At 45.4% G+C, this 13,663-nt stretch overlaps 1 protein-coding gene across 2 annotated transcripts in view; it reads right to left on the minus strand.

Annotated features, from left to right (window-relative positions):
- The window catches only part of zbtb46 (zinc finger and BTB domain containing 46), a 55,044-nt gene that overhangs the window by 10,076 nt on the left and 31,305 nt on the right, over positions 1–13,663 (minus strand). For both annotated transcript variants that reach the window (XM_029507257.1, XM_029507258.1), the window contains exon 4: positions 2,339–2,620. In XM_029507257.1, the coding sequence (XP_029363117.1) occupies positions 2,339–2,620 (282 nt within the window). The remainder of the gene's footprint in view (positions 1–2,338; positions 2,621–13,663) is intronic.

Genomic DNA, 13,663 nt, shown 5'->3' on the forward strand with positions numbered 1-13,663 from the left:
AAAAGAGAACGGCATTCAGCGGCTTAACCGCAGAACGCCGCTTCTCAATTTAGCCTGATTGTGACTGTGCGACACTTATGGAGAAAAATGTTTTATTAAAGATTTAATTATACAGAAAAGGAAAAGGATGGGAGAAACTATATGTCAAAGCTTTGTGCTGATAGTCAGTGGTCTCTCTTGAATTGGGCCAGGTGACCTTGCTCTACCTCCTCTCTGCCCAGATCAATACTTTCCCAGGATTTTAAACCAGCATACTTCAATGCTCCTTGGCTAAAGTAAAAGAGGGAGAAAGTGGAAGGAGTGAAACAAATACAGGAGGAGCCGGCTAGAAGGGGAGGGAGCGAGGGAGAGTGTGAGGGATGGGTGTTAAGGAAGGGTGAAGGAGAAATGGATGGAGGGAGGAATGGCGTGAGGGGGAGTACAGGAGGGATAAAAAAAAATGGAGAGGAAGGATGTTAAGCAGGGGTGAAGGAGAGACAGGGAGTAGAAGAGGAAGAGGGGAAAGAGGGCTGAATGGAGGGAGGCAGGCAGCGAGCAGTGATCTGTCAAACTGAGCAGACTTATCCTCCGCCCAGTAATCTGAGGTACGGTGTTTGTTTATTTTTCTGTCCTCATTTAGACACAGGGAGGAGTGGTGAGGTTGGGTGGGGGGGGGGGGGGGGGGGGGGTGGTTGTTGGCCATCATGACAAGCCCATTTCCCCAACCCCTATTGTGCAGAGAATTCAAAATAGGGTTTTGGCTAACCAACACTCTCCCCAATGTTTCTTTAGTGACAGCTGAAATGTAGCTGTAAGACTCATTCAACCTTTTTTCCCAAGCAGAGAGCAAATGATTAACATTTTCTGAATTCTCCAAATGTCCTATTCATATAGTCAAGGCTGAGCATATCTGTAAAGTGTGAGTGTGTTTCAAAAAGCCTCCTCTCTTTACTGGAGCTTGTGAGGCTGCCTATCTGTGCTGTGACAGCATCTGATTCTCCTCTTTAAGCCAACAGAAACATCTCAATCCCACACACTTAACACTTACACAAAAGGGGTGATGTGATGTGGCGTGCGTGTGCACATGCGCGTATGTGCAATCCTGAATGTGTGTTTTGGTCTATTCAGTCCTGGCTCTGTCTTTTATTTTGTAGGTGAGTGGGGCTCAACTCAAAAGGCATGACTAGGCTCTGAGTTGTACCCTTCCGTTACTTTTCTTCCGCTTACAAAGACAGACAGAACTCGGGACAAAAGATCCAATTACTAGCCAGTAAAAGCAAAGAAACACAAACGCACATGGATGTGCCCTCACGGACATGGTCTCAAGCAAGTATACGCTCACACAGGCACACACACACACACACACACACGCATTGTAGACAAACCTACAGGTTAACACCTCTGCTGAAGGTAATAAGAAAACTGGCTGAACCAAGAAAAAAAATTCACCTGTTACTGTGGAAGAATTGAGCTCAATTAAGCGTGTGCATTGATCTGATATTGATGTGACTGAGGTTGACCACAAACACATGGAATTATTCAAACAAGGTTGCACAGTCATTTCAGAATCATAAAAAAACCTGGCATTTCATGGCAAATATAACACAGCTTAAAGTTTTACAGTTTGTTGTAATCTATTTTCTCATGATGGTGCTGTTTTTTTTTTCTTTATAAAGTGATGTTTTCAGAGGCACAATATTAAAAATAAAATAAATAAAAGTACTCCTCATTTTGAAGGCACTTGGAACAGCAAACAGGTTTATTCTGTAGTTGAGCAGAGAAAAGCTCCTCATCACTTTTGCAGCTGAAATTGAGTAAGAAACTAATATGTGAACAGTTGCTGCAGTTCTGTTGTGTTACTTTGCTGCTGTGAAACAACCATAGACCCACTGATATGCACAAAGAAACTGTCACATAAAACCAAACAAATTTTCTCACGACAGCGAGAGCGAACCCAGCAAAATGTTCTCTCACTGAGTCACCGCTGACTGTTCATCACTGGCATTGCTACACAATGTTGTTACACACTTAAGTGGCACCACACAAAAACGCACACAGGCGCACACACACACACACACACACACACACACACACACACAAACACAAACACTTAAATTCAGAGTTATCCATATACAGTGGCGGATTAGGGAAAACACTCTGCATCAGAGAACACTCATATGAAAAGCGGTGAAGCCTGTATGTTTTAAGTCTCACTGGTGACCATACGAGCAGGCACTCAAAAAAGTACACTTGTAGATTTGTGTGCACTTGAATTGGGAGTTGTGATGAGATGTGTGGCTGGTTGGGTGTCAGTGTGTGTAACAATCAGTGTGAGCAGTGTTAGTAAACAGTGACTTACATGACAGGGAGTGTCCTCCTTTGGGCAGGTACTCATACAGCAGGGGATTATCATCGCCCATCATCTCAGCCCGCAGAGACAGCAGGCTGTTCTTACTCATCAGCGCCGCCTTCAGATTGGCTACAGATGAGATCGCTCCGCCCCCGCCCCCGCCTCCGGCCTCTTCCGATTCGTTTGGACCCATGAAGCCGGGCTCTGCGGTGAGAGCCTCTTCCTGTTTGAGGAAGAAATCGAGGCGTTCGCCGCGGCTGTCTGAGCTGTTGGGTTCAGTCACGTCTGCCCCTGCAAATAGAGATGAAGTAAGAAAACATGGGTAAAACTTCTGCAGATATTGCTCAAGCAGGGAAATTCAGACAGGTGGTAAGAGGCAATGCCTAGAAACATGTCACACAGCAAAATTTTGAGACGTGATGTGATCCTCTATTGGCTGTAAAATCCCATCAATCGTGAATTTTGGAAATCTTTTCAGGATGGATAAAAAGGGATCGGGGTCTAACTACAACCCTCCCCCTCACATTGTTCTTGAGAAGCTGTCGCTTTGTTGATTTAAGGGTTCACCTGACAGTGATAACAGCCTGAGTTAAAATATACCCCCCCCCACCTCCCCCACTGCCACCATATTAAACCAATTCTTTAAAACCTCTGAGTCGAGTGATCGTTTTACACCCAGTGTTTTTTGGTAGCGACTACCAACACGTCACCGCTCTAATTCATCTCCCTCTCTCCTTGACTCCCTAACATACCTCATCATCACCAGTCAACAAAAATACAGGGAGATCATAAAGAGACAGTGAGAGAGAGGAGGGCAGACACACAGACGTGATGTGTATGTGTGGGCACATGTGTGCATCATGTCTGCGTGCACGATTAGCTGTCAGTGTCGTTGAAAGCGGAGTGAGTGGAAAAGCTGTCAGCAGGAGACATGTCACTGGAGGATCCACTGTAGATCTACAAGACTGTCAGACCACACTGCTGACGATGGCTTCGCTCAACACTTTCTCTCACACAAACACACACACACACACACACACACACCCACACAGGCGAAAACACGCACCCACACACACAGGCAAAAAAACAGGCGCACAAACACACTTTCATTGCCTCCTAATTGATGTTTAACTGATGACAGGTTGCTTTCTCTACCAAAGACTTAGATAAAAATACACACCACGCACATCACCAACTCGGAGACTTCGAAAGAATGACTTTTCTACACCTAAAACACAAACACGGCCTTCTGAACACTAATGCAAACTTGTGAGTTTCCTTGGGGCGTTGGGGGGGGGGCACGATTATGTGTGATTGTATGATTGCTCTGGACAGAGACCTTCTGACATCCTGATATACAAGTCTACGGATCCACTAAGCCCATGCAGTGACAGCTGAATTCACACTTAAAGCGAATGGGGAGTAAACAAAGTGAAGACAGAATCAGGGGTGGTGCGGGGGCAGTTAGAGCAGGAACGGATGAAGAGGCAAAGGACAAAGAATGAGTGAAGAAATAAAATCGGAGCACGGGAGCAGAATAGCCCTATTGTCCATTTTAACTACAGTTAGGTAGTGCTAAGTGTTTCCTGTGCAGCCCCAGCTCATCTGCTGCAGGGGGAGTCAAGGTGACAGAGACAGTAGTTTGCCTCCACGTCTGGAATACCGATGGGTATACAGCTTCTCCACAGTCTGCCGGGTCAATGTTGACCACTCTCTCTCTCGCTCTCTTTTTTTATCTCTCATGCTCACACATACACACACACACACACACACACAATGTCAGTCATTTTTTATGCCCAGCGCAGATAAATGATCACAGATCAGATGGATGGATACAGTCTCAGTATGCAGAGTTGCACATGCACACATAGATCTGAAAGGTGCAGAGATATGAGTGAGATATTGAGGATGGGGCTGGAGGATGGAGATGGGGCGTGACAGATAAGACTGGCATGCACACAAAGTCATCAGCTGCCTTCAAACTACTACTAGCAGACACAGAGGCAGGTATAAAAAGAGGAGATAAAGTAAGAAATGAAGGAAGAAAAGAGGAGGCACGGACAGGGTAGAGAGAAAAAAGAGAGAAAGGCAAAAAAACAGGGAAGTGTAAAAGCGGGGGTGTTGAGCTGTGGAGGAAGCACAGAAGATACACACAAAACACACATGCAAGCATCCACGCACGCCCCCATTCCACCCCATTCGCACCCACGCACACACACAAACAAAGTTAATTAAGCAGGGGGTGTAGGGGTTGGTGCAAGGGGCATAAGGTGCAGGAATTCATTAGAGCTCTGCCCCCTCCTTCAGTGGGCAGCCCAGCAGCCTCGGGAGTCAATCAATAACATAGATCTGCTGTTGGCCAACAACAAACACACACACGCGCAAACACGTGCACACAAACGCGTATATGGAGAAAGGAGAAGCACACAAAATGGAAGGGGAGGAAGTGAAGGAGAGAGAGAAAAGAGGGTCACCTCTGACCCCCATCTCCCACCACTCATCTGTTCATTGGACGAGTGAATGACCCCTGACCACTTTTCCCAGCATCCTGTGCACACATGCATCTACAAATGTAACATGTCCGCCCTCCTTACAGTCATACAGTCACGACACTTCAGTCACACACTGGAGATTAAATGGCAGACTTATGGAAATGTGATTGTTTAATTTCCCTGCAGAAAAGAGCATGACATCTGACTTCTTTTTTTTTTTTTTTTTTTTTAAAGGACTCTCCGTGTCCTGCTGACAAACTTCACTGTGCAACATACAGTATCCTGATTTATGAGGATTTATCAACATTTCCAAGACTAAGCATGCAATATTAGAAATTGGTATTCAGCTGACCACAAACAGGCTTCATCCGAATCATCCGAATACAGTACCTACTCCTCCTTCACTTATGAAAGCTTTATCAGCCCTGCGTAAATGTTGAGTTACTTAAACCTCATCCTGTTCCAACAGATAAAATCATTTACCACACAAGAAACAGTCGCGGCTAATCCCATGCAGCTTATGGATTTCATCATACGTGTGCCAGGTTTCACTGAGGATTTGTAGACACGGGCATTGTAACATCTTTCAGAGGCAATAGGTTTATCTGGAGTTTTAGAGACAGTGGGGTTACATCATTCCTTTGTGTACATATGCTGAGTGTTAACATACTGGTTGTCATGAGACAACCTATGAATTTCAATGGCATGGTATGCCTTTGAACTGCATGGTCAGATCACTCCAAAAAGAACAACCAAAAAACACAAAAAAAACCACAAACAAACAAACAAACAAACAAACAACAAAAAAAAGACAAAACAATCGCATTCTCCAAATTTTACCTCCCTTCATTTCTTTTCGCCTTTACAGTGTAGTGGGCTCTGTACAGTGAAGGGAATTTTCATTTTCCCCTTCATAAAAGAGTCCGAATAATTTAGATTTCTGCTTTCTGAAGAGATCCTCCGTTTAATTTGGTTGCCATGGTAGCCGGGCACCCTTGGCTTCAACATTTATGCTAAATCAAACCCCCTTTTAAAAGGAGAGACAAATATGTGGAAATGGTGGCTCTCTTTGTTCATGTGTGAGTTTGTTCGTGTGTGTGAGCACATGAGCAATGCTGCAAGCTATGTGGGGGCTTGAGTGGGAAAAAGCAAAGGCGGAATAAGACTTGCCTTGGAATGAAAGATGTGCGTGTTGAACTATACTTCAAATGTGTTGTGAGGGATACTGCATTTATAAACCATTGAGAGAGTTACAGCTAATGGATAGAAGATACAGTTTTATGTGCTGCGGTTGAAGGCTGCACTGTATATCTGAGTGAAGTGTGTGTTTGTGTGTGCATTTCACAAGGGGAGTTGTGTTATTAGAAAGCATGCTTTGACGCAGTAAAGAGGAGGAGAGAGAAGGTCTGAAAAGGGAGGGAAGGGTCACCTGACCTGGTTTGACCTCTGATCTTCTGTTCTGATTGTGCTCAAAGAGTGTACGCGTGTGTGTGTGTGTGTTTCAACAAACGCCTCTCTTCTGCTTCAAAATGAAGCCAAAAACTGTTGTGTGAGGGAGTTTCCATTTTCCAAAAGATGCAGGTTTTTGATAGATAATAACAGATGCATAAAATTAAGTTGACTCACATTCCATTATTTGGGCCTGCACACATGACCTGATTGTTGTTGGACAAACTCCTTTAACACCTCACACTCATGCAAACACATGTGCACGCGTGGGCGCACAAACTTACACACAGACAACACACCACGCCTTCAAATCACCAGAGACAGTAGCCAAACACAATGGAGAGAAAAAGTCCAGGGTGGTTAAGCAACGAGTTACTGAGGCTTGTCGACCACAAGAGAGCCGTCAAAAAGAAAGTAAGGCTTGTGTGCATGTTTGAGTGTGGAAGTGCAAACAAAGGGGAAAGACTCTCACTGTGTCTCTTTGTGCGTGCGTGTGTGTCTGTGCACGTGTGTGTGACAGAGAAAGACTCAGAAAGAAGACTTGCCCCAAGTCAGTGTTGTTAATGGCTCGGCCGGCCCGAGGTTGAAAAGGACAAGGCATTACAAGAGCCGCGTTGTCACAAGAACCTGCTGCTCGTCATTTTGTCCATGCGACATTACAGCGACATGCTTCCAAACAAGAAAACAAAAGTCCCACACACAGACACACACACACACACAAACAGCTACACACGCTGTAATGTGTGATTAGTGTGCGTTCGTCCTTGCATGGACAAAGAAGGGAGGGAAGGTAGAACTTGCTTTCTCAGCATGCCAGAGTTTGAGAGGGTAAAAAAGTAATTTCAGTTGAGAAGGGGGAGTGAGGCACTAAAACAGCTCAAGAATTCAGAGGCAATTTAAAAAGCAGTGTGGGAGAGGGGAATGAAAAAAATGCTGGGTTAAAAAGGAGGGAGGATGGAAAGTAAAAGAGGTTGTTATTCTCTCTCGCTCTCCCTCTTTCTGTCTGTCTTCCTTTGCCTTACTTGCTCACTCTCTGTTGTTTTTAGGGACTAGCCGGGCCACAACCTCCAGGAGAGATAGGGAAGGGTGGGTGGTGGTGATGGTGGGGTGTGTGTGGATAGGGAGGGCAAGCATAAATCAAGCAGAGCCTGAAGGCTTTAGAGGAGGGAGGGACAGAGGGGAAAGAGTGGTAAAGGACAGGGAAGAGAGAGGGATAGAGAGGGAAAGAGACAGAGAGAGAGAGAGAGAGAGAGAGAGAGAGAGAGAGAGAGAGATGATGGTGCTGTTGGTTCTGCTGGGGGCTTGGAGAAATAGAGAGTGTGGGTGGAGGGGAGGAGGGAGAGAAGAGAAGAGGAGCATAGCGATTGCAAGAGTGGCGGGGTGAGAGGTGGACCATGGGGTGATGGAGTGTGGGTGGGAGGGTGAGTGAAGGGGGAGAGCGGAGAAGTGAGGGGTAAGTTGCAGAAGCTGTGGGAGGGAGGGAGGGAGGGAGGGTTGTGCCGGTGGGGCTGAGTGTGTGAGAGTGCGTCTACAGTAAGGCAGCTAAATTTGAAAATGCATCTTTCTCTCTCTGCTCCGGCCCTGCGTCAACATCAGGATGGTAATGTGATGTTGTGTGTCCATCAGATGCACTTAAACATACAGACAGCTGCTGCTGCTGCTGTTCTTACCACCATCTCATTAACAGTATGCCAACCTCCCCAAGTGGCACCATGTTTCGCTGTTTACAAACCCGTTCCCAGCAAAGACAGCACTTTGTTGCACCACAGTAGCCGTTACCTTTCCGCTAACGAGTGGATTTCTTTGATAGGTAATGGCAAAAGGAAAAAAAAAAAAAAAAAAAAAAAGGTTCTCGTTTTAGACAACTTCTACCGCTGACTCTGTCTCAACTGTCTGCAAATTCTTTTGTGGAACTGTAGTGTCAAAGTTCGCTCAAGTAGCAATTCCACTGAAATGAATCGATTAAAAAAAATAAAATAAAATAAAAAAATCTTTTTATGAATACACAAAGGAGGCAGGCAATTATGTGAATGCGCCAACAACGCTTCTGCACGCTTAAAGGTGTATCATGAGCCTCAGCGTGGATACAAACAACTTTCCCCCATAACCACCTCTGCAATTACTCATTTTAACGCAGCCAATTGCACAATACAAGGAGTAGTTTCAGTATTTATGTTCACTATGACAGATGGCTTTGCGGTCATAACATATAGTTTTGATCCACATCTCTGCACAGAGATTTACTGTTCACCTGTTAAAAAAAACAAAACAAAACAAAACAAAAAACAACAACAAAACAACCTATGATCAACTCCCTATTTTGTGCCCATTCAGTTGTCTGACAACAAAAACATAAAAAATTATATATAAATATTAAGAGATGGTCATGGCAGTATGTTGGGAGTGATGGGAGTTTTATAGTTTTCTGTCTGAATGAAGACAACAAAGGACACTGATTTACCAGTTTTTTTGTTTCCTAGAAAATCACAAAAAATACTTGTGGGGTTGAAAGTCTTTTCAAAATTAGCCGCCACACTGTGGATGCACTCAGGAGTGAGCGAGTGAATGAGTAAAGGAAGGGATGGAAAGAGGGAGCGGGTGAGTGCGTGGGGGATGGAGGATTGCAGGGCTCAAGGTAATCTGGGGAGTTAATGCAGCTTAGAGGGACTGCGAGGAGTGGGAGGGAAGAGAGAGAGAGGGAGAGAGAGAGAGAGAGAGAGAGAGAGAGAGAGTGGGGGAGTGATGGCAGAGGGAGAGAGAATATAAAAATAATAGGGTCAGCAGGGAAAGAGAGAGAGAGGAATAAATAAAGACATATCAGAAACAAAAACTGAAGCAACTGAAGGGGGGAGAGAGAGAGAGAGAGAGAGCGAGAGAGAGACTGAAAACGAACAAGAGAGTATCGGGACTGTAAAAGCAGGAGAGATAGGAGAGTGGAGGGGGAGAGTGCGAGCCGAGTGAGTGTGTGAGATAAAGAGTGGGCTAATGAAAGGTAGGGTGAGGCTGAGCGAGTTGGCGGGTAAGAGGGAAGTCGACAGAGAGCGAGCGAGAGAGAGAGAGAGAGAGAGAGCAGGGGAGAAGTCTGCATGGGGAAAGAATGCTGGGTGGGGAAGGAAGGCAGACACGCAGGGCTTTGTGCTAAAAGCAAAGAGAGAGTGATGGAGAGATTGAGAGAGGTTATGTCTTGGCTCTATGCACAAGAGAGGAACTGGTGAGCGGGCACGAACCCAAAGGCTCCGTCCAGCCTGGTCCCAGGTCGTGTTCGGAGGGTGAGGTAGCGGAGAGAGAGAGAGAGAGAGGGAGGTTGAAATAAGGGATAATGGAAAGGAGGAGGAGTAAAATGACAATGGCTCTGGGTGGGGATGCTGTACACAGCCTGTGGCTTATTGGAGTGCAGGTTAAAATGTTCACACACTGGCCAGCTTGGAGGCTCAGAGGCCACTTAGGCAGAATTACTTCTTTACTGCTCCCTGGAAATGAATTTAAGACAAGTTTAACAAGCAAACAAATTAGGCAAAATTTCTATATACCCAGCTGGACATCCCGGAGAAGACCATGAAGGCATAAATGAGATAAACCACATGTTAAGACACATAAAAGCAAACATGTTCGGCGGAGCAGACACTGGTGGGGATTGTGCACCACGAAGTCAAAAATGAAATGGCCTAAAAACTCACACCTTAACTGTGTGATGTAATGTCAATTTTGTCATCTCCTTGCTTGTCTTCTCCATTTTGTGTCTGCCCTGCTGTTTGTGTTTGCATCCTCTCAGGTACATTAGAGCGTGTGGAAAAGGACACGTTTGTTGTTCGTCACTAAACCAACAGCGCCACCTGGAAATGTTTTTGTTCGTTTTTGTGGCCTCCTTTGAGTTGAAATTGAAATTCAAAACTTCCTTTAATGCCCTCATCTAGAGATCAAGATCATCCTATTTTCAATGCAAATGAAGTAGCGACCAAAAAGCTTAGTTTTGTTGCTAAATGCCTCTTACATATTTAAAATTTCAACACATACACTGAGTCATTTTGTTATGCTGCTATGAGTTTACCAAAAGCCTTCAGGAATTTCACTTAATTCCATTTAGATCTAACCAACAAAGGTCATTGGATTAGATAAAGGTTTTTGCTGTGCATTAATGCCCAGCGTCAAAATCTATTGATTTGAAGGAGGAATAAGGCTGATATTAAAAAAAAAATAATAAAAAATTCCACAATCTTCAAAAGCTCCCATTAGGTGGCAGCTATTAAAATTTGCCGAAAACACAACAAATGAAGATGAACACATCAATCACACACTGCAGTCACAACAGGTGAGCAGAGAGCAGACGACTGGTACAAGAGGTTCCTCCACAAACGTTCAGTGTCAGTGTGCTCTGTTTTACAGAGGGACACTCCACTGAGCGGTGAGCAGGGGGTGGTAAGTGTTCTCTGGAGAGCATTAGTGTTGTTGTTGGGCTGCCCAGTGACCAGAGAGGCTATTGCCCCCTCTCTCTGCTCGTCTCTCCCATCTCATAACATTAAGACTGTGCCTCTCTGTGCTTGTATCCTTGGCAACGTGCCTCCAACAATGGAGAGAGCTCTGGCCTCAGCATGGGAGGAGTATGGTGCCATGGAGAGGAAAAGCAAGGGCGAGGGAGAAAGAGGGAGAAGGAAAACTGGGAGATATGCTGGCCAGAAGGGGAGAGTGGAGGAACCAGTCTTCGTGCTTTTTTTTTTTTTTTTTTTTATGCGCAGATGTGTATATATGAAAAGCAGGCAACGGAGCAAAGGGTTAAACAGAGGAAGGAAGTGAGACAAATGAGACAAGGATGAGGGAGCCAAACCCATGCAAGCTGTGAGCTTAATGTTAGTGGATCAGTGGAGATCTGTGTCACTCTTGAGCTGATAAAAGTTGGACTGGCAGTAAGACCAGGGCAGGACGGATCTGTACCTAGAACATACCACTCTGTGAGCCTCTCGGCGGTCAAAAGCCTGGGAAGACACCACTTAAATAGAATACATAGAAGATGGCCTCACTGGACGAGGCTTTACTTCCATAAGTTGGGGTGTGGTGGCCAACATGGAGCTGTTGATACCGACGGCTCTAACTTTAACTGCCAATTTTTTTGGCAGCGTTTTCCTATTTGGGGTTGCCACATCAAGTCTATGTCACTTGCATGTTTGATTTGGCCACAGTTTTTTTTTTGACGGATGACTCTCCTGTCGCAACCCTCCTCATTTCTCCGGGCTTGGGACCAGCGCAAGCCTACCACTGGTGTGCCATGTGGCTGGGGTTTTCAACCCGTGGCCTCTACATGCAAAGCACGCAGCTACAGCCCTGGGCCAGTTTTGATTGCCAAATGACTTCCTGAAGAAATACTGTGCTTCATGACCTTTTCCCAAAATGACCCTAACAAATTTAAGCAGTGGAGTTTGAGATTTTAAAACAATACTTTTTAACACAAATCCAAAAAATAACCAAGGGTTCTGTAGGAGGGTGTCATGTGCCACAGGGGAGACACAATTGCCATGGTGTGGCCCCTCTATGATCAGAGTGTGAGAGGTGAAAACAGTAGTAATCACACTCTAGGAGCAGGAGCGTAAACCATAGTGAGGGACAAAGACTATGGAGGACTGTTCATCTTCTCTTCCCCCACTGCAGCCACGCTGAACCGCTGAGATTAATTGCTTATGATCAAATCAGCAGAAGCTGTGCAAATTAAAGAGCAGGCAACCCCCCCGTCTACCACACACACGCACGCACGCACACACACACACACACACACCCACACACACCACCACTCCCTGTCCTCACCTCCGAATCATCTCCCACCCACCCCAAGTTAGAGCCAGTGGACAGTGTTTATGACGATGCTTATTCAAGACTACCAATGTGTCATTTCCTCTTTCCCCGAAGAAGAACATAGAGCTCAGAAAGGGCTCGACGTGGAGCAAGGGTTCAGTCATAGGCATCCACAAATACAGTACATGCAGCCTCTCATGCACATGCATGTGCAAGTGCATGCACACACACGCTCAGGGAAAGTCAGTACCCAAACTGACTCCGCTTCTCAAAACTGCTCCTCTCCCTTCTTCACTCTCCCTCTCTCTGACTCTCTCATTAAGAAGCCATTAGAAAGAACGGCTGTGTGAGACCACATGACCTTTTCCTAACCCCTGTAACACACCCATGAAAGGGAGGGAGGAATACAGGGAGGGCAGGAGGAAGGGAGAGAAAGGGGCAGAAGATATAAACAGAGTTGGATCGCAGAAAAGGGAGGGAGAAAGGAGGAAGCAGTAATAGGATGGAAGGCAGAGATTGAGCAAAGGGAAAAAGTTGAGGAGAGGTCAAGCAAATTAGCAAAGAACTGATAAAAGGTGAGCAGTGAGTGATCAAATACAACCCTGCACAGGCAGAGGAGATGAGCAGCAGAAATATCTGAACTCAGGCTTTTGAATGTTATGCTTCCTATATTATCAAATATCTGTCTCTACAATTTTAATCATTTCAGTGCAGTTTCTGGTGTTTTTCAAGCAAATGACAACACAAACATTTTTTTCCCCCCTAAATGATTCGCATTGCAAAAAGGTGTCATTATCTCACTGTACTGGCCAATCCTGTTTCACTTGTTTTAATGCAACATTTGACAATTCACTACTAGATTATTCACTGGGCTGTTTGCAGTGTGCTCAGTGGGGGGATGGAGAGGACGAAAACATGGCAGATAGAGGAGGTATGTATGAGTCAGAATTGTAGAGAGAGGTAGAGAGGCGTGTGATAAGTATGCAGTGACTTTAGAAGAAGGGGATAATTTGGGAGTGGAGGGGAAGACGGCTAGGCTGCTTCCTTAGTCGGACACAGGAATGTAGAGCGGGCGGATCCCAGTGCGTGTGTGTGTGTTTCTATGTGTATGCGTGTGTTTGTGCCAGACAGGAATCCCTGACCCCCACAGACTGTGGCTCCACTTATCAAGGTCTGAACAGAGAGGTACCAAGGGGGAGATTGTGTATGTGTGTGTGGAGGATGGTGTGGGGGTCTGGGTGGTCAGTGCCTTCAAAACCATCCCTATCCTACATTGCTCCCTCTCCCCTCTCCTGTAAAACACACACACACACACAAGCACAAGCACACAATACACTCTCTAAACCTTGAAGCTGGATGTCTCTGAGGCCAGAGCAACTATGGGAAGGCCAAACGGTCTAACCACAAAAAAAAAAAAAAAAAAAAAAGAGCTGCCAGGGTCACAGACAATTACACCATATGCTCATGCAAACACACACACACACACTCTCTCTCTCTATCTGTCTCAGATGCTTTCACACACACTTAAAACAAGCTCTATCGTCCTCTTTTACTTTTATGAGCACTTATCACCTTCCACCACTGAAGGGGTCTATCCCTCACTCTGAGTTTT

Source organism: Echeneis naucrates, chromosome 7 (assembly GCF_900963305.1).
Source record: "Echeneis naucrates chromosome 7, fEcheNa1.1, whole genome shotgun sequence".
Taxonomy (NCBI): Eukaryota; Metazoa; Chordata; class Actinopteri; order Carangiformes; family Echeneidae; genus Echeneis; species Echeneis naucrates.